The sequence below is a fragment of the Hydractinia symbiolongicarpus genome, chromosome 11 (genome assembly GCF_029227915.1).
Source record: "Hydractinia symbiolongicarpus strain clone_291-10 chromosome 11, HSymV2.1, whole genome shotgun sequence".
Lineage (NCBI taxonomy): Eukaryota > Metazoa > Cnidaria > Hydrozoa > Anthoathecata > Hydractiniidae > Hydractinia > Hydractinia symbiolongicarpus.
Window position 1 is genome coordinate 25,790,507 of NC_079885.1, and position 26,101 is coordinate 25,816,607.

General features: G+C 32.9%; 1 protein-coding gene and 1 long non-coding RNA gene across 2 annotated transcripts; one reads left to right on the forward strand and one right to left on the reverse strand.

Moving 5' to 3' along the window:
* The first annotated feature begins 18,636 nt into the window (after window positions 1-18,636).
* LOC130614541 (uncharacterized) lies at window positions 18,637-19,276 on the forward strand. Its single transcript, XR_008975901.1, has 4 exons — window positions 18,637-18,788; window positions 18,877-18,947; window positions 19,018-19,064; window positions 19,143-19,276. It is a non-coding gene; the product is annotated as an uncharacterized LOC130614541 (long non-coding RNA).
* A 14-nt stretch (window positions 19,277-19,290) lies between these two features.
* On the reverse strand, window positions 19,291-25,467 carry LOC130613612 (uncharacterized). Its single transcript, XM_057434931.1, has 4 exons — window positions 23,545-25,467; window positions 20,649-20,782; window positions 20,424-20,563; window positions 19,291-20,066 (listed from the first exon to the last, which is right to left on the reverse strand). The coding sequence occupies exons 1-4, from the start codon at window positions 23,578-23,580 to the stop codon at window positions 19,834-19,836; spliced, it is 543 nt and encodes a 180-aa protein (XP_057290914.1). The 5' UTR covers window positions 23,581-25,467; the 3' UTR covers window positions 19,291-19,833.
* Window positions 25,468-26,101: the final 634 nt, after the last annotated feature.

A 26,101-nucleotide genomic window follows, 5' to 3' on the forward strand; every position in this document is an offset into this window, starting at 1 on the left:
ATATATACCTTAAGGGAACTAGTTTTTGCGTGAACTTATTTTCGCGCTCGGAGGGCATTGAATTGGAATATTTCGCGGAACTAATTTTTGCGCTCGGAGGGTTTCTGAAAAACTTCGCGGAACTAATTTTCGCGTTGGGTACCATCAAGTAAGATTTCAGAAAAGAGATATTTGGATTTTTTGTATGAGCTTTTAACAGATATGTATATTTTAAGCACAGATATTAAAGAAAAAAAGATAAAAATTCAATAGACGCTTTTTGTCTCGTAGGTTTCGTTATATGTTGATGTAACTCGTAAGACTGCAACATGCCCAACTACTGTTGACTTATATTATGTTCTTTAAATAAGTCATTGTTCATATCTCCAGTCAAGATTATTTGGCCCTGCCACATGTAACTTACTTTACTTAGTAGACTACTACCTTTTCTAACCACAGTTCTTGTTCGTGAATCAAAAACTTGGGTTGGCATATTACTGAAACTAATATATTGACTGACTGTTTCGACCTTAAGTGCTTTTTTAATAAATCTGAGCCAGCTTAGACTTTTAAAAACGTTTGGATTTCTTTTTATGGGTCGAGTGAATTGTTACCTTTAAACTCCATTTTTAATTTTACATTCTTTAGTACCTACAAGGCTAGAAAACTAGAACACCAAGTTAACTATGTAACCTGTCAAAACTTCGCAAAATATTCTTGCCATGTCTGTATAATGCATAACTGATTTTGTGAATTGATGTTATTTTTTTCAAGGTAGTAACTTATAGGCATCTGCTATGGTACTGGTATTTAAAAACCCAAGCCTACCAGTTAAGTTCATAACAATTGAGAATTTGTTGTGTCCACCATATTTCTCATTTTTCTTTCGTTCATAATAAATGAAAACAGAAAATTTGAGTAGACATATATATTCGATTGAAAATAATGAACAAAGGATATATAACATATTTTAGATAGAAACAATCTTTCTTTACAAAATGTACTTTAGTGTTGCCGTAATTGACCCATAACTATGAATAACCGCTTACGCTTGAAGAAAGTCCAGGGTGTACATTCATAAAAAAATAAAGCTAAAATTAGACTTGAAGCGAAAGAAACGCAACTAGTAATCCCAATGTAACATTTAATCGTTGTTTCAAAAAACACCCATTACGTTTAATTGTTCATTTACTGCAATTAATATATAATATTGAGTAAAGGAAAATATTATTTGCACTTCTTTCGCCTTATTCCTATTGGTTTATTGATTTGCTTCAGCATCTCCAAAAGTGGCATCAAGTAAAAGTGAATGAATGAATTAATGAATACCTGAATTACGCTTGATTATAAAAGAAAGAAATATAACATTCCAAACTATACTCACGAGCATCTCCAAAGTAAACGGTCTTTTATAGTTGTTCTAAACACAAATTACCATAAGTTTAACCAAATTTATTACAGAGGATGTTACGTACTTTCTCAAAACAGTATAATTTCATGACATAATGGTGCTGTACAACGTCAATGAATTAATCATTGCGAAAAATGTAAAGTGGGGTATTAAAAGTTAGGGGAACGATGTAGTACCGAAATTCCGCAGACTCGTGATTACTCTTATTCCTTTGACATAATGGAGACTGGGCATGCTTATACATGTGCTTATAAAAAAAACATATAGCTAGCGCACTTACCAAAGTTTTCTGCCATTAAAATTAAAAAAAAACAAGTAACAGCCACGACCTTCTTTTTCGTAAAGAAGCTCGCGCTCTGCCCTAACTTTTGCATCAACCAATTCCCCAGGATATTGCAATAAGAAATCATTGGGGTAAAAAGGTCTTTAAAGCAAAAACTCCTCTGCCTAAAAAATAACAGAGTTGGGTTAAAAGCATGTCAAATACACGAAGTGATGTGTATGTAAAAAATATATTGATTTACCAATGAAATCATCATTTTTTTACAAATGAAGCTTTCTTTTGGATCCGTTGCGGTCACACAATATCTTTCCCCCGTCGCTTCAGATTGTGACTAGACTTTAATGAGAAAATGCCTAAGTAAGTTCACAAGCTTAAGAATTATTAAAGAAAAGTAAAACCACAAACCATTTTTTCACGGGTAAAGTGATATTGTAGACATCCATAACCTGAAACAAGGAGAAACCTGCATAAAGAAATCTATAAAAAAAATTTTAGTCTTTTTAATGCGTTAAACATTAAGCACCAATCCTTCAAAAAGGTAAGCGTTAATAAAGAGGATTACCTCCGATGGTTTTGCAAATTCTTTTTTTACATTTGGCTAAAAGAAATAAAGTTCTGTTCTATTACGAGGCTATTGGCTGTAACACCCAAAGTGGATACGCTCATTTCTTTGTAAAGTAGACGAAAAATATATGCCTAATTTCTTGAAACTTTGAGATTCCGGCACGACTCAATGGAGGCATTTGTAACAATATCTTTTTAAAAATTTACCAGACTTACCATCTTTACACAATAGTAGGGAGATATTTTGTAACTTTTGAAGACAAAACGATTTAAGCCTATTATATTATTACGTTAAGCCTGCGTATAGCGCAAGAGAAGGAAGCGGTTCTGCAATTTCTAATGCATGAAAACATTGAACTTACGTCAAATAATTTGAGGCTAATAATATTTATTAAAATCTGAAAGACAAACCTAAAACCCTAATCAAGTAGGTAATATACTTGTAACTGTTATTATATTTATTTCTCAGGATAGCTTCTTCAATAGTTTCTGGTACTTTATTAACAAGGGTGTGTCCTAGGTTTCCTATTTAAACTACGAAACTTCAAACAAAGCAATTGCTTAACCAGGTAGCCTCCTAAAATTCTATTCTTATGCTGAATGCTTAGCAAAATCAATTCTCACTCTTATAGTATTCGACATGACTCTGCTAACTGGTGATAAAGATTAAAACGGAGACAGTAACAAATAAAGAAACAAATGAAAGATTTTAATGAAAAGGTGTACATGCTAAGGTAAAACAATTTAAAAGCGGTACTTACATCGTTCATAAATGAAGGCATACTACATGTTGGTGGCGGTATGTAGCTACTTTGACACCTTCTCACTGTACTTTTCTAGTAATAATAAAACGAGCAATAATATCAAACATCGGGCGAGGGAGGAGGGGAAATTGAGGAATATTAAAAAAAAGTAGCATGCAAAATAAAGGTAGATAAATATAACTATAATTATGTATCATTATTTAACAACGCACAACATACTTTCCACTATCCTCTATTTCATCTTTCTCATCCTCAGTAACCTATAAATAATATATTGATTTATTTTATGGGAAAATGAGGCCAGGACTTATTAAAAAGGTTTCATGTGATACAAAACAGAGATTATAAAAATGGAATTCGTTGTTTATAAAAGTTAAAGAGCGAATAGTGCTTTTAGAGGAGGCATTTTCTCTAGAGGAGTACAACCTGTAGCTTATTTCCAAAGACCTAACAGGTTGAGTTTATCATTGCAGTGGCTTGCCACCTCTGTGTAAATTATTTTCTTTAAATATTTGGAGGAGATATTGTAAAAAAAAATTAAGGGCTTAAACTTAAAAGTGTCAACTTTTTTGTTAAAACAGAGCTTATAAAAAAGTGGGTTCGTCGTTCACAAAATTAAAAGAGAACAAAGTCTTTTAAAAGTGCAAAATTCCTGCGAGAAAGGTAATCTAAATATTAACCCTTTAGCAGCTAGGGGGTCCGAAAACGGACCCCCCAAAAAAATCCGGAATATATTCGGCTTGCCTGCCCGGATTTTCTTCAAAATTCATATGCACAGTCTTGAAGTAGCACAGAATCCATATTCAACAAATCTGATTGGTTTAGAGTAACATAAACTTTGAAAAAATGCCTTTAAAGTTCAGTAACTGAACAAAAACAAACCAAAAAAAATGGCTGACCAAGACAGAAGTGCTACTGGTGAAAAAGTGTACAAACATAAAAAATTTGAGCCTGCAAGAGGTTATAAATGCTGTACTTGATTCCTCAGAAGTGTTAAGCAGTGATGATGAGTGTTGGGAAGAAAGTTCTCTTGAAGAAACAAGCAGCGAAGTCGAAGAAAATATTCCAATCTGCTTTGTTTTAGATACAAATGGGCCTTCAAAAGAAATCCTAGATTACTTAGACAAAGCTTTTCATTTATATATTGACAACTAGTACACTAGTCTTCAACTCATCAAAGATTTGAAAGTTAGGAAAACCTTTGCTTGCGGCACAATCCGAATAAACAGTGGCGAATTTCCAAAGGCGTTCAAGGAGGCAAAACTTGAAGTTGGTGAGACCAAATATGTAGAAATGGAGGGGATCCTTGCTGTGCATTGGAAGAACAACAGAGATGTGTTTCTTATGTCATCCATTCATGGAAATCAGGAAAAAATTGTCCATCGTCATAAAGGGGATGTTTAAAAACCTGTCATGAACAAGGCGTGTAATAACAATATGGGTGGTGTCGACAAATTGGATTATCCTATTATGGTTTGAATCAAAAAGCGAGAAAATGGTGGAAAAAAGTATTTTTCAGACTTTTTGAAATTGCCATATTGAATAGCATGATTTTATTTTTCAAAAAAATCCCTGAGTTCCAAACGAAACAACGGCAACATCATAAATATCGTGAAATGCTGATTCATCAATTGGTTCAGCCATTCCTGGACGAGAAACATGAAAGCTTTGTCGACAATGCAGGTCGCCCGAGCCACATAAAAACTGCATCAAAGGTTGATGTTCTGCCTTCTACAAGATTGACTGGAAAGCATTATTATGCATCAAAGAAAAGCCCAAGGAGAAAATGCTGTATGTGTGCTTACAAATTACATGCACAGACTGGAAAGTGGACAAACAAACGTACAGTCAACTACTGTGTCAAATATGAAAAATATATCTGCGAAGACTGTTCACACTAAAAGTAACATCTAAAATTATCTATATAAGAATCTATAAGAATACAACAATACAACGATACGAGTGAATTTTATAGAGGTAAATAAGCGAGAAGCAAGAACTTATAACCAAGAAAAATGAAGGCCGATTTGCTACTGGTAAGAAACTTGCTGAATGGAAACGTAAGAACAAGGAGAACTTACGAAAGAACCAGAGCGAAATTATTTTATCAAGTGATCAACCTAAGTCAAGTTCAACCATCGCTAATGTGTATTAATGTAATAGGAACGGGAGTTGGCGTACTCGCGATAGGCATTTGGTATGCGCGAGGTTTCGTACGTTTACGCTCGCCAGCAAATGTAGTCTCCCGAAAAACCGATTCCTAAATTCATCAACAGTAAGCACCTGCATCAAATGCCAAAGATTTAAGCATATTCAAAATGATGTAAAAGTGTATAATAAAAAGACTTTCGTCAGACTTGTCCAAATTGACTCAAACTTAATCAGAGCTATATAGTACTATGCTGTGAAAGAATTTAATGCGTCACATCAAAATTTCTAAATGAATAGTATATAGATCTTAAAAAAAATGTTGTGACGCATATGACGCATACATTTTACAGTTAAACACATGCAAAATCCGAGTGACGCATTAATGACGCATATAATTTACAGCTAAATATCTTTAAAAATTAATATTTTGTTCTGGACCTTTGTGCTTTTGCACAAGTACCAACCTTACATGTAAAACAAACATAATTGTAGTAAAACATTATTGGTACTAATTTTCTGAATTTTTAGCGAAATACACATGTATATACCTTTTCTTTCTTGAAAAGGCATATATATGTTTTTTTGCGCGTAGTACTTTTCACCCAAATCATTTTGCCTGTTGCTTCTGTACTAAATTGTGCGTGCAAATAATTTTTTTTGGCACAAGTGCGTCAAAATTAATACCCATAAAAATTAGTAACAATAACGTATTCACCTAACTACAATTGCACACGGTCCATTTGCCTCGTCATCTATTTTTTTAGCATTTCTATTGTTTTCAATTTTAGCATGGCACAAAAAAACAATGCTGGTACATACATCAAAACATATATATAGTATCCACCATTAGAATTAATTCAAAAATTAAATAAAAAAAATTACTGCAAAAAATTGCCTAAAGTCTCAAAATTTCAGAGACTGTTAAATTTTAACACAATCTAACGTTGGTAAAATGACACTTCTTCCTTCCTTAAGCAGGATCTAGATGCTTGCAATAATCGTATTTTCGATACTTTCTTGCTTTATTTTCTTATATATTAGGTGCAAGTTCTTACCCATGCTAAAGTTTTAGTCTATGCAACCGTGCGGAAATATTTATAAGTCGCATTGAGTTAATTTTGATGGCTTGATGTACGAGATACAATTCGTTATCATGTTGCAATACCAAACACCATAGATTTAGTTATTCTTTCTTCAAATTACCATCTAGTTCATTTTTTAATAGATAACTTGACAGCGAATTCGTTTTTAATAATTTCGATTTTTTAGACTATTTAATATATTTGATGATAAGGATAACAATGTATATATACTTCAGGTAAAAACATCTTCAATTGGGAGAAGAAGAAATACAAGATTAACAATGGCTAGCTTACGGCGTTAAAGATGAGAACATTTTGCAGATCTTATTTTTGCTATTCTGGCCTTAAAATGTTTTTCGCGAAACAAAGTAAAGTGTTTTTATCTTTTTTTTAACTTATTACACTCCCAACATTCACGTTGATCTTTTTATAAGATTACCCTCAATTATTAAAAAGGGAAAGAAATATTAACTAGAATTAGGAAATAATTTTTTTTAAAAAAAAAAAATATCAAGAAACAAAAAGAAGTTTCTAATGATTTCAAACACGATGAAAATATCAACGTTATTTTTCTTAACTAGAATCTAAGCATATAATGTGACGGGAAACAATGCGAAAAAGTACACCTGGCTTTTCCGCTTTATAATAAATACTCACTAACATAATCTCTAACTACTACTCCTTATCTTTAGTATTTAGATCTATATAGCATAAACTTTCAGTAACACTTTTTTCATCAGCTGTACAGGCATATACAAATTAACAGAAGATCACGTCTTTGCTGAAATTAGAGGAGTCAAAACAGAATTAAAAATGTATGAAAGATTGAGTTTCAATCTGTATTCGATTTTTGTAAACCGGTTTGGTTGTTAACCGATTTCAGCCTGACAATCACCTAAAATTATTTGTTTAAAACTTTTGTTTTGAGAGTATTGGGGATTGCTTATTAGATTATTCAAGTTTCAGCATTGGATTGCTTAATATTCTGTATTTGTACCCTTAGTTTGCTGCTGTTCTTTTAAAGCTAAGAACAGGATCATAAAAAATGTATTGTACTTTACAATGGTTCAGGTTTTCAATGCTCAAATAAGTTCTCTTTCAGAAGTGCCATGAGGGTGATATTACAGAAGCTGAAGAGAAAGAGAAACAAGATGGTTGTCCTAACGATAGAAGCAAGTGAAAACTTAATAAAACTGTTCTTAAAAATTATATTTTGATAAATAATCTTTTAGCATTTCTTATAAAAACACATTTTATATGAAACATTTTATTTATTCAAACGTGTCTGCATGTATGACTATACAAATGCAATTATCATCATACATATACTATTTTCAACCACCTGCTAAACATTTAGTTAATATACGTTGTTAATTCCTAGTTTTTAAAAATAAATCTGCTTTGCATAAAGGGTGTTATTCTTTAAGTTCCCAAATTCAAATTATTAATTTAGGTATTAGACAAGACAGACAAAACAACTCTTACAGGCTTCACAAATTAATTCCAATACAAACTTTTCTCATTTGTCTCATTTCATTTTATATAAAATCAAGAATGCCAAAGGAATTGAACAAGGGATACAAATGGGATACCCGATTTGATTTCTCCATTAGTTGATGCGGAAGATATTTTGTACCTATATTCCACAAAAAACTGATGCAGAATATAGATATTCCACAACAATCAATTACAATTTTCACAAATAGATAAAAATGTAAGAGTTTTCACAAAAAGTCATTGAGGTTTTTCGATTTTTAGAAGGAACCCTGGAAACAATTGTGGAGACAGTCCCTAAGTAGTTTTATACAATATAACAAGAAAATCAGCTTGTGAAACCAAAAGCTGTCCAACTTGACATACTTAGTACAAAATTCTAGTACCCATATTTGTACGTGGTAATGACTCAAGAGTCTGGTAACACAGTCAAATTACATTAATTTGATTTATTTTGATAAAAAAATTTGTATTTAGTCCCTCTAATACACTAAGAATTATGTAAAAAAAACACTTCCAAGGCAGTTAAAACTGAAGTTGTAGTGTTTTTAGCCGCATGTTTATAAATGTTAAAGTAATTTCTTTTAATATTTTAGCTACCAACCTTCATGGTTGTGATCAGGAAAGTTTGTTTAGTTTGAAATTAACCCATTCCACCGAACTTTATACTTTCTTTTTGTGTTTCTTCAAAAATCTTATATAAAACTGACTGGTTGTGTTTGGCTACTAATCCAAAAAGGGTACGACCTATGACATGATATTCTGAGCCTTACGTCAGGATAACATTTTGCCATTTTTACCGGTACCGAAACTTGTGCACTTTACAGACTAGACAATAGACAAATTTTTGAGCGATATTGAGTATTACTAAGTATGAAACTAGACAGGTTGGTAAAAATTATTTAGACAAAAAATTTATACGACGTTTGTCATCTCTGGTAATTTGCTTCACAAGTTTCCTAATATATTGCTAGCTATATGTATATATATACTACATCTCTTTTTTTTTGAGTAACTGAAAAAGGTAAATGGCGATGTTTGAGGCAGGTACTAGCAACAACTGAGACAAGTCTGCAATTATTGCAACCATGTTAATCATAAAATAATTCCAGGGAAATAAAAACAACACGAAAAAGACGCAAATCATGGAACTAGTGCGTTTCAGCTGATTTCTTTTTGCGCTTTTATTATGTGGTGAGCAAGCTGCTAGATCCTTGCCTCTGTTTTTCTAATATAATATAATCACGTAATTAGGATGGTATATGCTACACATTATTTAAGACATTTAGTTATAGTGCAACAATTTGCATGCTACCAACAAATCAACCATGCTTAGCTACCTTCCTTATTTCAAATGTATACAACAATAACTAGCTAGCTAGCTAGCAATATGCTAATCCCTACTAATCTAAAATGATAGTTGACATTTATATATTCTTCAGTCAAAACAAACTAGAAGCTTCTTTTAGAAAATCACAATAAGCAGGAAATGTGATAGCTAATAAAAATTAACAATAACAAACGGCAAAAACAAATACACTAAATAAAGTAATATCTCACGCACATCTTCTCTTTGGGAACAACATAATAAATGATTGCTACAATTTTTGCGGGGTCAAAGTTACAAATTCATAAATTGTTGGCACGCCATACTAAAACAATCATTCCGACAAGACGCTTAAATGACAACATGGCGTATATAAACAATGGATATCAAATGGTGGAACATGTCGGACTAATGTAACTTTTTTATTCCAAATTTTGGGCAAATTTTAATCCGCATTTGATAAAACTTAGTGAAAAGTTAGTACATAACTTAAATATTTCATCTCACATCCTCCCAACGTTCGAATTTCTACAGAAGTCGGAATTTCAGGATATATGTTGCAGCATTCTAATAACCATTTTTCGTTTTCTAGTGCAAGTTGTTCTCAAACAACCCTTCAATAACTTTGCTGGGATTTTCAGGCTACCTTAAAAATTTAAAATAATATACCTACCACTAAAAAAATCGTCTTTGAGTTAAAATTGCCAAATGATAAATGAACAAAAATATCCAATAACAACGGTGTAAATCCTTCCGTAGAGCGGTTGCACGCGTATATCAAATTGTGGAACATATCGGACCAAACGAAAATGTTTTCATCACGGATCATTTTTCAGCTGACACAAATGAAATAAAATACAGTTAGAAATGTCAAGAATTCAAAAAAGCGATGTATTTTGCGATGTAAATAAAAACAACACGAAAAAGATGTAAATCATGGAACTAGTACGTTTCAGCTGATTTCTTTTTGCGCTAACACCTACCTTGTTCACCTGCATTTTTTGAAGTTCTTTTAGAGGATTGCTTATAATAAAAACCATAAATTTATGTGGTGAGCAAGCTGCTAGATCCTTACCTCTGTTTTTCTAATATAATATAATCACGTAATTAGGATAGTATATGCTACACATTATTTCAGACATTTAGTTATAGTGCAACAATTTGCATGCTATTGAAAAATCAACCATGCTTAGCTACCTTCCTTATTTCAAATGTATACAACAATAACTAGCTAGCTAGCTAGCAATATGCTAATCCCTACTAATCTAAAATGATAGTTGACATTTATATATTCTTCAGTCAAAACAAACTAGAAGCTTCTTTTAGAAAATCACAATAAGCAGAAAATGTGATAGCTAATAAAAATTAACAATAACAAACGGCAAAAACAAATACACTAAATAAAGTAATATCTCACGCACATCTTCTCTTTGGGACAACATAATAAATGATTGCTACAATTTTTGCGGGGTCAAAGTTACAAATTCATAAATTGCGATGTATTTTGCGATGTATCATCATCATCATCATCATCATCATCATCATCATCATCATCATCATCATCATCACCATCCTCCTTCTCCTCCTCCTCCTCCTCCTCATCATCATCATCATCCTCATCCTCCTCATCATCATCATCATTATCATCATTATCATCATCATCATCATCATCATCATCTTCAGTTGCTTTGGTACTGCTATCAATGAGAGTCCTGCGAAGGGGATCATAGTGGATTTAAAGCTTCTATTTGAGCTACAGAAGGCGTGCAAGCACAACAACAGCTTAACTAGACAACTGCCTAAAATAACAATCCTATTCTCATGCTGAACGTTAAGTAGAAAGGATCGATTCACACTTTTATAGTCTCTGGGATGACTTGGTCGGGTAGAACCCAAGACCTTTCGCACTAAAGCCAAACGCTTTACCGGAAGGCCACCAGTTGGTTTTTAAAGCTAAATACAGAAGTTTAACGAGGTTCATAAATAAACATTTCGTGAATATCAATTATCGCAAATAAACTATTTTATGATTTTTTGCGAGGAATTATTTTGTCGAATTTACGATTAGTTATAATTTCGGGCCTATTTATTGGGATAAGGTTACATTTAATTTAATTTGCTCATATCACAGAGTTTGATCATTATTTTTATCAACTACAAAATTTAAACCTGTTGTGAAGATTAATTTTAGCCAATAAGTCATTTCTAGTAATTTCACGAAGATTTTTACGGAATGACTGTTTCGGGAATTTTTGCACAGGCAAATTTCAATGGATAAAGGTATATAAGCTCTACTACGATAAGGTTAATAAAACGCATCACCCTATGTTTATCGAATTTATTTTAAGACTAAAGTGAACAAAACATTGCGTTTGTGTAAAGACAGACATAGGGTGGTAACAAATGCAATAATCAGCTACTTTTTTACCTTTTTTGTACAACAATAATAAAATAGGATTAACGCACATTAGTACAGCGGACAGTGTCAAATGATAACCCGGGTAAAGTGGATCTTTTTTAATGACTGTACCCTACTTAATCGGATTCTGTTGTACATGGTAAACATATATAAAGAATATAAAGAATGCTGTGGTAGTTCATACGACTTTAAATCCGTGGGGTGTATGTGGACGTCCTTTCAAACCGTCGTAATATAGGATGTTATCACTTTGTCTCAAAATTGCTGTATAATGCTGGCTTCGCAGTGAGTTGTGTAACCTTGTTTCCAAATGCATCAGTCTGAAGTAGCATATAATGTATCTCAGTGTTTTTTTCGAGTATGTTTAATGTTTAAAGCACCTTAAAAAGAGAATATGCCATTGAAATTCTAGTGCTGATAGGTAAAGCTAAACAATAGGCAAACTTAACTTCATTCGACCAAATCATAATTCAGGAACAAAGTAACGTTACCGTTGTCCATTAAGTAGAAGTATCTCTTTTTGGTAATTTTCTGCTTGAGAGAACTCAATATTTTCAACTGAGATAATTTAAATAATCTTGGCAAACCAAACTTAAATTGCTTCTCATTATAGGTTTGCGTTCAGTACACTATGTCACTTCGTTCAACCTAAAAATCAAGCAGAACTACGGGTTGCTGGTTTGTGGAACTTGTACTTAGTCACAAAAGTTTGAAGTGTACATCAAAATAAATACAAAAATGCTCAAAATATAAAAGCAAAATAAAAACAATTTGAGATTTCTGTAGTTTTCTGTTATATGGCACGACCATCATGCACAAATCCAATCCTTGATTACATTTTTGATCATTGCTTCATTTTTACAATCACGTCAGGTAACAGCTGGTATCACGTTTAGAGTCTGAAGCTGACAGTGTGAACTGGAACACGAAGATGACATTGTATATTCCATAAAAAAATTGCAAAAGTTGCAGTTTTCATTTAATTATTCCAAACCCTAACCCTAACGGAGTGCTTTTTAGCTGATTCACGCAACGAATAAGGTAATCTTCATTAGCAATTGAAACCTTGCCAGGGTAGGGTAATAAATCTGAGGCAGTATAGTATCCATCAATTGTACCGAACACGCAAGTTTATACGTGCAGGCTGGTTCACGTTGTCTAATTTTAACCACCACTGCTTGAATACGTCTGGCATCAATCTTCTTTCGATCTATTTTAGGAACTTTCACTGCTACATCTTCTCCAACAGCATACATTTATTTTGACTGTTTGTCTCCTTTTGCTGTGGCTCACCATTCTCTCTGCGTTCAGATTTATGTATCTTTGGTTCACACGGGTCTTAAAGTTATGAAATTCTAGTCAAATAACTTTATGATAAGTCTTTGAGTACATTTGTTATAAGTACCTGCTGGCGTTCACACGAAGAACAGAATTCATAAATTTGCAAAAGAACTAGAAGCAAAATGGAGAATATTGGTTTAGAAGTAGTGCTTGTTTTTCGTTCACGTAAAAGACGACAAGAAGGTGAAAACAAAGCTGTGAAAAAGAAAAGAAAATGGGTGAGAGGTATCTTTGACAAAAAAGAGAACGCTTGGGAAATTATCATCAACTGTTCAAAAAAATTAAATTAAGTGACGGAGAATATTTTTTTAGGTAGTCTGTCAAATTTACTCCAGCTTTATTACACAAACAGTAATTTAGAATTGACTTGCATTTTTATTACCTTGCATTCTTATTACCTTTTTCTCATTAAAGGTACATTAAAATGTTCCCAGAAAGATTTAAAGATTTTCTAAGTGGAGTTTGTCCTCCCAAAAATGATATCTGGCAGGCGAGGATGCTCAGCGGTCGATTGCGTACCCATTTTGTATTGGTAAATCAACGTTGTCACAAATCGTAACAGAAACATGCGACGCGATTTACGAAGCACTTTCACACTATTTAACTCGGCCAATAAATGCGATGACTGGCTGAAAATTGCAACAATTTTCGAAAATAGATGGAATATGTCACACGTTATCGGTGCTATTGACGGCAAGCACGTCCGAATTAAGTGTCCAAAGCTTACGGGATCGCAATATTTCAATTACAGAGGAGTTTTTAGCCTCGACCTGCTCGCAGTTTGCGACGTTAACTATTGCTGTACTATGTTTGAAGTCGGGCAATGTAGCAGTAACAACGATAGTGGCGTACCTTTACACTACCAGATACGTCAAATGTCGTACAATGTAGCAGTAACAACGATAGTGGCGTACCTTTACACTACCAGATACGTCAAATGTTTGAAGATGAGCTTTCCAATCTGCGTGAAAGTAAACCACACGAAGGGTTTAATGAGCCTTTACCGTTATACCTTTTAGTGGATGAAATATTCCCTCTTAAAAAATGGCTTATGAGACCCTTTCCCGGCCCATTATCTACTGATGATTTGAAAGTTTACAACTATCGGCACTCCCATGCAAGGAGGACGATAGAAAGTGCATTTGGTATCTTTTGCTTCAGGTAGAGACCCATTAGTTTAACTGTTGAAAATGCCGAGAAGTATGTCATAGCATGCTTAGATTTACACAAATACCTACGACAAAAAGACAATGCTTTTTACTCGCCACAAGGACTCATTGACTCGGAAGACGGCAATGATAGAATTAAGCCTGGTCAATGGATATCAATCATTGAAACCGAGGATAATAGTTGCTGTTTTCAAAAGTTAAAAAAAGATTAGGGGGTGCTGTTACATCGCTGATGCTATTCGTATACGCGATAATTTAAAAAATTATGTGAACTCTTAACTTGGCAGTTTGACATGGCAAATAGATTACGTTCGTTCACCGTACCAAAAAACTGATGTTTTACGTTATTTGTAAAATTACGTTGCTAAAGGTAGCTAATAAAGTTAGTGATGTTAACGTTTTTAATCTTCCATAGTTATGTTTTCGTATTGCAATTATTGCTTACAGTGCTTCCTTAATATGGGATACTATACAGCTCGCTCATACGTGGACCAAATTGGTGTTGACCACTTGGTTAAATAGGGAGCTTAAGCAGCGACAGCGGTGAATAGACGGAGGCGGTCGTAATTGAATACTGCCTTCAAACAACTACTCTCCGTCAAAAATATGTACGCAAAAAACATAAACAATTATGGCAGAATTCGATATTCGATTCACCTAATGCATCATAATGCCAGTTTTTAGAGAGATTAGAGAAGCCCTTCTATTCGGTTACTATGATAACATTTTAGATGGTGAAGAATATTTGTTATTATATGACTTAAATAGATCAAGAAACCCAGATTTTCAATACTGGAGATATCCAGATTTTGACTTGGATAAACTAAATGAAAATGAATGTATCGCTAACTTCAGGTTCAAGAAAAATGACATTTATCTTTTGAAAGAACTTTTTCAAACACCAGATAAAGTAGTTTGCTATAATAGATCGAAATTCGATGGTATTTAAGCTTTGTGTATTTTTTGGGACGATATGCATACCCAGTAAGATATGGATCCATGATACCAATTTTTGGAAGATCAGTTCCTGATTTGTGAATGGCTAATTATAACATTTTAAACCATATTCGAAATAACTATGTCAGACTTTTACCACGATTTAATCATCCATGGATGTCTCCTGCATCTCTTGAATAATATGCTCATGTCATTCATGATAAAGGTGGTGCTTTAGATTTTTGCTGAGGTTTTGTTGACGGTATGGTGAGACCAATTAGTCTACCTGGATAAAATCAAAGAATTCTTTATAATGGACATAAACGTGTTCACAGTATTAAATTCCAAAGTGTTGTTATCACAAATAGATTTATAGCGAATTTGTTTGGACCAGTAGAAGGAAAAGGACATGATTCTGCTATGCTGGCACAGTCTGGTCTTCTTTGACAACTTCAGCAACATTCGCATGGTACAGATGGACGTATACTTTGTTTATATGGAGACCCAGCCTACCCTTTGAGAAGGCAACTTCAAGCACCATTTAAAAGACCTAGATTAACAGCCCAACAAACTGATTTCAATAAAAGAGTAAAGTATGAGTAAAGTTGAGTTTTTGTGGAATTGGTTTTTGGGGATGTTGTAGAATTTTTCAAGTTCATTGATTTTAAAAAGAATCTTAAAGTTTGTTTGAGTGCTGTCGGTAAATGCACTTGGTGTGTGCCTTGTTGCAAAATTGCAGGACATTTATATTATTTACATTATTTATATGGAAACATAACATCTGGTTACTTCGATTGTGATCCACCAGATATCAACATTTGGCCTAAATATATTCACTGTTCTGACCTGTTTTATTGACTTAGATCTTATCATTTGTATATTTTTTTTAACATTGTTATTAGAAAAGAATCCTGATAAAAAAAATGAAATTCAATGTAAAGCTTTCACTTTTTTAAAAACTTCAGATATATACATAGTAAAAATAAATACATTGCCATAAAAACTAGTTAAAATATACAAATATTAACATAGTAGAGCAAAAATTCTCTGTAAAATCTATAAAATAATACTCTATAAAATACAACTTTTGCTTTTTACTGAAATTGATAAATCAATGAAATCAAAACAAGAAATACAATTTTTGCATAGGGACTATGAAATAAGCCTGCAACCCTTAAGTCTACGGAGTTTAAGTTTAACAGCATTAAATTATGGCAAAATAGAACAACTGGGGAACAATAAAGAATAATTTCAAGGCCAAGAATGTCCGTTATAAAACCAACAATAATCCATTGGTTTTTTGTGTCTCTAGCCATCAACAGTTGGAGCATCGCCTGATTTTGTGGATAATTTTCTAGTGCAAAATTAATCGCCTAATTTGCTAAAGGTTGACAAATTTCATTTATAAAGGTGCACACAGGAATTTCCAAATCTCCTTTTTTTGATTTTACAGAAAATTTAACTACGTCAAGTTTATTTGTGACGCGACTACGTCCAAATGCCTTGATAGATAATCTCTGTGGTTCCGATTTAAAATTAAGCAACTTCTTACCTTAAGGAGTTATAAAACTGTTCATGGAACCTGAGTCAAATAAAATTCTTAAATTCGCAGAAGTCTTATTGTCGGTTGAAAGCACACGGGCAGCCACAGTTTGGAGTAATACAGCCTTAGTCGTAATTTTAACGTTCGCTGCATTTGCGCTCGATTCATCCTCTTTTCTATCTAATAAATGGCATATGGCAACATTATGCTGTTGTCGCATTTAAAACATTTCATTTTCGCAGAACAATCTGGTACAACATATCCCTGTCGAAAGCTTAAAAAATAACGACCATCTGTTTTTGAGAATGTTTTTTATTGATTCTACTACTGTCGCAATTCTACATTTCTGTGGCTTGTGTTGTTTATCACAGAAAACGCATAAATTTAAAGAGCCATGTGTTCTATTGTTAGGTGGCGCACGAGTTCCATTGTTTTTCTGTTATATTGTGCTGAAACATTTAGAGAAGATGCTGAATAAGGTGAGGATTCCCCCTCTTCGTTTGTTGTGCTTGTGAGGTTTAATTTCTCACGTGTTTCGATTTCATTTTCAAAGATTGGAGAATAACGTTTATACCCCAAAATTTTTTGCCAAATTGCCTTGTTATAATCAGCTTAAGTTCTTTGGCTAACTTAGACATCAAAACAAGTAGAAGCATGGGACCATAATCAGCTGCACTCAAGCCAATAGACACTAAACTCCTAACTTGAGCGTTCACGTGGTCATACAAACAACGTAAATCATTTGTACCAGTACTGCTCACAACAGTGTCAAGTTCTAACAATTTGTTCATGTGGCTAGATATCAAAATTTGCTTATTCCCATCCTACGAAAGCCCATTAGTGCTATAAATTTTGCTTCACATATCTCACCCTAAGTGAAGCAAAAAAAAATACTTAAACTGTAATATGCCCCACTTATGAGGACAAAACACAGGCAGCCAAAATTTTAAATGACTGCTCCAGTTATGAAGTCATAACACAAGCAGCAAAACAAATTTAATTCCCTGCCCCACTTGAAGTCAAGGCAAGCACCAAATTTTAAATGCCACGTGCCTGTGTTCAATGTGCGCATGCGCTGACATAATTTAATCAAGGAGGAAAGGTTCAAAAAATGGAGAGACGTAAGTATTTCTTAATTTTTCAAATGTTTTTGTTATTTCTTAATACTTTTGATGTAAATTTACGTTCTTTCTCTAGGTAATGAAGTAATAATCACTTTTTTTGGGAGGGGGTATTCTTATTAGGAAATATTGGTAGAATTATGTGCAGAATATGACAATTAAGTTGAGGTTAGTTTAGGCTAGGTATTTTTAAATATGGGCTGTAAGGATAAAAACCCACACTGTTATTCCAATTTTTTGTTTAGTTTGCGACAGCTAAAACGCATTTTAAGGGAACAAAACTTGTTTGGAAGGGAATCAAATTGCACCTTTACCAAAATATGTACAGTTATTGAGGTAAGTCTCTTTTGTTTTCAGCTTTCTTCTTCGCATGCGCATAACCTGTGTAGACCATCGCCCTACTAACTGTTTAGAATGACATTGAGAATAGTGGAGGACTTTTGGGATACCGAAATATGCATCACAAATTGAAAGTTCAGTATAGCATCCAAGTCAGCAGGTAAGTAGGTGTTATGACGTCAACATTATTGAAATATCACAATGTTATTTTATAATTTTAAATCTTTCTTCCAAGAAAAACAGTACAGGAAGTCCAAAGTGTCAAAGATCCAGAAGGAGTACAGCTCAAAAAAGCGAAAAAGTTAAAAAGAAGGAAATACATATACAAAGTATGCTTTAAGTGACATATTTTAGTTGAGTGATCGAACATCAAGCGAATTTTTAAATTTTTTGTAACTTAGGTGCCAAATGAAGTGTGGCATATCGATGGCTATGACAAGTTGAAACCTTTGGTTTCTGTATTCATGGATGCATTGACGGGTACGTACGTAGTACTGCGCTTACAACAAAAGATAGGTTTTTAAATAAATAATTTTTGTTATTTCCTTTTTTAACTACTCGACGAAAATTATTTGGTTAGACACCTCTGATACTAATAACTGTCCGAAGGGGGTAGCAGCTTTTTATGTAAACACTGTCAAAAATTTTAAAGGTGTGTATAAACATGTATGAGTGAAAAATCGCTGTCTTATTCGAAATCTTAAGATTGATTTATTTTAATGTAGGTACTTCCAGGATAATACGAGCAGACAGGGGAAATGAAAACTTAAATATCGCTGCTATTCAAATGTTTTTTAGAAGAAATTACACTGACGCGTTTGCCGGCGAGAACAGTGTCTTGTTTGGAAAATCAACGTCTAACCAGGTAAACTGCAAGTTTTATGATATTTTGGAAAAGAGAATAGCCTTGTTGCTTTTATTTATCACAGAGTAATTTTAACTCTCTTTTTTAGCGCATAGAGCCTTTGTGGTCGCATTTAAGAAAGACCAAAATTGACTGGTGGATTATTTTAATTATTTTAAAGTAATTGCTTTATGTGGTTATAACGTAACTTTAGTTTTTAAACTTTTATACAAATAAATTTTTTGTACAGGATATGGACAGTGATGGTTCGTGGGAGTCAAGTGATGTGATTCATCGGTAAGCTGTTTTATTGAAACAGGTTATATTTACAGTTACATCAATATTTAAATGTCATATATATACATCGACTTTTAGGGAAGCTCTAAAGTTTAGTTTCAACGAAATTGTACAAAAGGAGTTGGACGACTTTCGTGTATTGCACAACACTCATCGGATTAGACCATACCGGAATCAACACTGTCCTAATGGTCGACCGTGTTTTATTTATTCAGTTCTACGGAAGTAGGATTTACAAAGTTTCCGTTTCTGATAAAGATGCTACACTGCTAATCCAGTATACAACACCAAAAAAACTTTTCAATGCAGTGAAGAATTTGAAAAATTGGCTTTACAGTTGATGCTAAATGAAAATTTATCATTTTCAGCAGATTTTCAGGAAGCTAGAGCGTTGTACGATACGTTGTTAGCTCTTATCGAAGGCATATGAAAAGAATCCAACTAAGGAAATGTAAAAACTAATTTCTAATAACACAACTCTTGTTTAATATATACAACGAGCGATGTAAACAACAAAATAAAAAGACCATAACCGAAAATAAAAAGTGACTTTTTCTTTTCGCGTATTTCCACAAAATAAAAATTAAGAAAGCAGCTTATATTTTAAACTAAAATGTTTTCCAGAAAACACAAGCAACATTAGCTCCCTTCATTGCAAGAAAGTTAAGATAATAATTTCCCTCGGATATGTACTTCAAACAAAATTTAACATAACAAGTAAACAAATAATTTTCTACATTTTTTAAATTTTGCTAAAGCCTTGTGACATTCAAACAGAATCTTCCACGGCTGTTTTCATGCTTTCAAACGTGTTGTAATGCACAGGTAAAGTCAAATTTAAGCTACACGTCGATACTGTAGATTTGCAATGACACAATTTCGGCAAGTTTACACACCAGTGCTTAAATGTAATAATAAGGTTAGAAGAAAGACCAAGAGGAGGTATAGTACCAACGCCACTAACAAACTTTAAAACGGCACATGCATCCCCTTGGCTGTCACCTAAAAAATTCAACAATACAATTCTAAATTAGATAAAAAGTATTAACTAGTGAGGTGATATGGTTATTCCGTATAATTATTTGAAAAAAGAGCATCATGTTCATTTTGTTTTTATTTCTGATTGAATTTTTATTTCTGATTAAATTTATTTTTACGTTTGCGCATACATTAACAAGGTTATTCGTTTTATCCATTAATGTCTAAGATCTGTTTTATTGACAGTAAACTGTACCTTAATAAAACAAAGATTCCATGAAATACATAAATGCTTTAAAACAATCTATTTCCACACTTTTTTGGAGGACCCATCTTCACTAAAGTTCGGAACATTCCTCAAATTTCTCGAACGTCCATTTTAAGAAACTGCTGTTACTAAAGACATCTTCGAACACTTCCGGGTTTTTTTTATAACGTCGAGTAAGCCATATGCACGGAGTCGTTCACAGATTTGATCTAGAACAGACGTCATAGGCATCTTGTCCTTCATTAAAATTGCTCTAAATAGATTATAAAACAGGAAATTTGCAGTCAGATACAGTGGAAACATTCCACCAAATCTTGTTAGTAAGTATAACATGTTACCTTAAAACTGCATTTTTACTTTCCATGTTAGAACACTGAGAAACGCCATGATAGCCAATTTTTGACAGGACATCCAACCCATCATCCGTGCATAGCAATTTTCGTAACGAGTCAACCTCTGTTACATCTTGAAGCTAAATACAAGAATTTTGATGTGCATATTATTTCTATATTTGTATTTAAGATTATTGTGCATTGTGCAATTAAACAAATTAAGACTTCTAAAATATGATAAGAAAATGCTTTAAAATAGAATGGTATATGCAATTTACATTCATTATGACATGTACCTCTTTAATGAATTTACGATGTGGTGAGTTATCACTGATTGACACATCACCATTTAACATGAAGGTTATCCCACCACCAATATAGTTGAATACCCGCTTGGCCAAGAAATTAGGTGCAGGTCAATTTAAGGATATTGAACTAGCCATCAGCTGACCTGCAAGCTTGAAGTTGCCTGATGCTAGGTCTCTATATAGGTTTGAAGAGGGTTCAAATCCGTTACTTGTATCAAGAAATAACTGATTTTTCATTTCGTTTAAGGCAACTATTAAGAAAATTATATGTGGTATCAGCTCTTTATTATGTCGTTTGCAAAGGACCTGTGGATTTATCCACGTGATTAATTTGTATTAAAATGTCTGTTTCTGAACCAGAATAGTAGCTGTGAGTAGGGGGACTTTTATTGAGCTACCGATAAATAAATAGTTTATATATAGTTTTAAGTGAAACTATTTTACTGACTGTAATACCTGAAAAAAACTCTCTTCGCAATCCACCTTTGTCAATTCCACTTTTTCCATAAAAGGAAACCACAATGTTACTGCCAATTTTTTCTTGGATCCAACTTTTGGAAAATCTACTGCAGAAGTCCTTAAAATTATGATGTCTTCTAACTCTTAAAGAAATTCCCTTATCAACAACTTGACATCCATTTAGCAGTAGCTTCAATTGCACAAGAATGTCATTTTCGTTTTTAAAAAACATGTGAATTTGTGTCAGGCCTAATTAGTTCCTCTGCATCTTTGACGCCATTCATATCATTATTTTCATTTTTACTTGGCTCTTCATAGATTTCAAGTTATGTATAATCAGCACAAGTATTAGCATGCTGTGCTATGCGATCAGCTGCTTGCTTTGTGTTACAAATTGGGCATATTATATAAATTTCATTTAATACTTGAGATGAGCCAGCACTACTTTCGAGAATATGTGGTATTGACGAATAAGCATAGTCATTTGAAAGTCTAGAATCTAACTTTCGCAAGGTTATTACATTAACCTCAGTTGGATTCATCATTACTAACTGTCTCTCTGCCACAGCAACAGGAGATGTTGGCATAATTACATTCCTAGCATTACCAATGTTGAGAGTAAAAATCTGTGGGTCAACACTGAGAGAACCTACCTAGTAATAAACATCTTCAAATGAGGTAGTACGGCTAAAGAGGGGTTTTACTCGACCAAGTTGTACGTGGTTTACGACAACACTGTCCTCGTGTAAACTACCTTCTATTGGAACTAACTATTGCATTACATGTTATTTTTTTTTGTTCTCTTTGGTCTTGTCTGCAAAAAAAGAATTTTGAAATTCAATATTCTGTGTTGTTATCAAGTTTTGCCTTTGATCATTTGTTTCTGTTGTGATTATATCAGAGAGAGATTCTTCATTAATTATACTTTTTTGATTTCTTGAAATGGATGTAAAGTAATTTAAAAGTTAGGAGAGTGTTCTAAATCAATTGTGGATTGATCACTTGATAATTTAGTTGGGTTGGCTGCAGAGTGACCAGGTAATTGCATTAAATTGGGTGTTGAGTTTAGATTTTCTTTACAATCCAATATTGAATTAAAGGTCAACTGTTTATCCATGATTGAAAAATCATCAGAATCATCAGAATCTATTCGACTATCAATAATATTTGATGTTAGAAGTTTTTGCCAACTTTTCCTTTTTGTTTTTAAAACAACAAACTTGCATGTCTTTAAGGCATTTTTTCACATATTCATCAATAGTTACATTAAGATTGATAATTTTTGCCAAGTCTGCTCCACAAAAACTGCATTCCAACTATGTCAAAGGCCCTTCTTTATTTTTACCTTGAGGAAAAAATACTTCTTCAATGGTTTCAAAAACCACTGCAAGTGTTGTTTGCCGCTGGAATTATTTTCTTCTAACACCTCCCCCATTAGGAAGCTTTCTCATTACAAATTTATTATTCTTTTTTCCACATTCCCATTGATCCCAAGAAAAATCCACAGTTATGGTTTCTTTCGTCCATTTTTTACTTTTTGTAACTTCCTTCTTACTACCCTGTCTAACTTTTGAAATAAGGTCTTTATATTCAGTCTCTTTAAGATGGTTACTACTTCTTACTAATAGTAGCCGAGCATCTGCAATACCAATTCCCATGAAGGTAAAATCTTCTATACGTAGAAGTGGAAGTGATTCGCTGTTAACCTAAATAAGTAAAACCTATATTCTTAGATTCAAATTTACATGCTTGAAATTTCATGATTATTTTCAACAAAAATGACCAACATATTTAAATTCAGCATCAAAATTCTTCTTGGAAACATGTTTTTTCTTATGACTGATTACTTAAGCTTTTAGCCAGGTGAGTAGTACCTATGCTATAACAAAAGCTTTAACTTGGCACTAGTTAGTTTTCTAGCTCTAGCAAGCTAACTACAATAACTATAAAAACATAAAATAGCTATAGCTACCTTGGACTCTCGAACTCGTCGGAAAGTCTCCTTATTGCACCCTTTATTACGTAAATAATCTATAATCTGAGTATAGGAAAAAATTATTTAATTCCATTATTTATTTGGATATCACACTGGTTACAGAAAAAACATCCTTTGCAAACAAAAAAGAAAGTCTTACATCTTCATTTGTATCTAGCCGCACCGCCGTCGCCATGTTTATTTACATCAAATCCGGTTAATCCTTCAATTAACAGTCATGAAAAACTTCACATGGTCTTGACAACAATAATGGTAGCAATGCTGCAGTCTAAGTGGGGCAGCGAAAATGCGTTTTTCCGATGCTCTTGTTATGAATTCATAAGTAAAGCATGCGTAGAAGTTTTTTCTGCTCTTGTTAGGTATTATTAAGTGAGTCACAGAAACATTTTTATTTCATTGCCCGTGTTATATTCCAGGTTAGGCATACAAAAAAAATTAAAATATTTCTATGCTCCACTTAAGGTGACATATGTGAAGCAAAATTAACGGCACTGATGGGCTTCCGTCCCATATCGCTCTTTTAATAAATCTAACGCTATTTGATAGTTGTCGTTACATAACGATAATCCTTTAACACAGTTTGAGGCTTCCCCAGTTAAAAAGTTGATGAGATAACTCATTTTTTAAACGTTTGAAATATTGTCATTCTTATCGACCGTGCATTCAAAAGAGTCAATGAAGTTTCTCCAAGCTGTGGGGTCTCCACTAAACCTTTTCATCGAAGTCTTAGTTAATTTTACATTTGTGGTTGTAGAAAAAGAAGTCGAAGGAATGCTCACATTGTCTTCTTTCTTTTTCTTTGATTTAATGAATTCATGCAATGTTGTCAGTTCCTCATTAAAATATCACTCAAACTCTGTTGCATGATCAGTTTCATTTTCAAGCTCATTTTCATCAACACATTATATCCTGGTTCAGTTTTTCAAAGCTTGAAACCTTGTGGTAACTGTTCTTTCCGAAGATAACAACCTATTAAATTTATGTTCTTCATAGTTTTCATAAATTTCTTTCACAGTGCCACTAAATATTTTTCTAATCATATTTTCAGCAATGTTTCTAATTTTTATCTTCCTTTCCATAGTGATAAATATCAAATGTTCTTCAGATAAATTTTTGTTTAAAGTAAAACAAACACGTGGTTGTTTTGTATATGTGTTAGTAATATGTATTATTAAATAAATAATCTTCTTTTCGTAGCAATAATCAAAACTTTTAATATTCTTTGTAATAACTTTCAAGCATAATATAACATAATATAAATCCGGCTCGGTGAACCAATGTGAAAACTTAGAAATCGATGAAATAAAAACACGTCTGAATCAAAATATGTTTTTCTAAATTCTAAAAAAAACCATGCTGTACAAACCAAATTGTCAACAAAACTAACAAAAATATATACACCAAGTTCGTTAAACTAAACTATAACATTATGTTTTTTAATAATTAAATTATTTCAATTCTTCGTTTTCGTTAGACATGCATAGTTTTCGAAAATATATTTTAGATGCAATTTTTTATCTCGAATTTAATTTTCATTTGGTAATATCAATTTCATTTGGTAACATAATTTTTCTTAAATTTGTAAAGATTGATTTGTTATTAAGAAAGCTGATCAACTTTTGTCTATAGTAATTGACACAATAGAGGCTTTCCTGCAAATTGCAACAGTCTGTATTCCATTGTTTCATTTCAAATATCACCAACTGCGGTAGCATACATGTAAATTTCTTTTTCTTAATTGCGAGGCAAAAGAGTAGCCGAGAATTTACGGCATACTATGCAAACTTAAATATTTTATTTTTGTTTTATAAATTTTATTTTCAGATTCTTTAAAAAAAAAATTTAAGCCGCCTGAATAAGGTGAAGTAAGCAAACCTTATTATATGAAGTAAATAAACAGTATTCCCGGGAGAGTTGTTCAAAGTGAAGATTGTCCAAAAAGGATTAAAAGGAGACTATTGTATAGGAGATGCAATACTTATAAACAACATGGATGACGAATTTGGTACAGCAGACTGGAATTTCTTGTGTAGTAAAGAGAAACGCAGCCTCAGAACTTCCTTTAAATATTAGACATTAGTCTCAGTACGCAGGACTGCAAAGGTTTGTTAAAACAACCTGTAGATTCATGGCATTATAAAATAGAAAGAAAAGTAGAAAAAAAATTCAAGATTTTATTTTCGATTTTCAATTTTGTTTCTCTTTTTTGATTTTTGGTTTATGAAAAACATTTTAAAATTTAATTTGAACCAAAAATCTGATTTTTGATTTTTGATTAAAGGGACTACGAAACGATTCAATATGCTCAAACCCGCAATTTCCGAAGCATGACGTGTAATAAACGGACTACAGTGGAATCCCTCTAAAGCGGACACCATTGGTGCAAAAAAAAGTGTCCGCTTTAGAGGGATGTCCGCTTTATAGGAAGTTGACCAAAAAATTAGTTTTAGACCTAATTTTGACCAAAAAAGCTTTTTTTGTAGTACTGGCGGGTATCATGGGGTGACTTGCAACACTAGGGTAGACGGCAACATCAATAGATTTAGCTTATCGAGCAAAGAACCCAAGTTGGCTGTGTAAAGTAAGTTTAGCAGCTCAAATTTGTCGGTGTTGCAACCAACCTTTAAGTGTTGCTAAGGTTATAAACTAAGAAACCAAGTTATATTACGAAGATATATTTCATTTATCTTATAGGT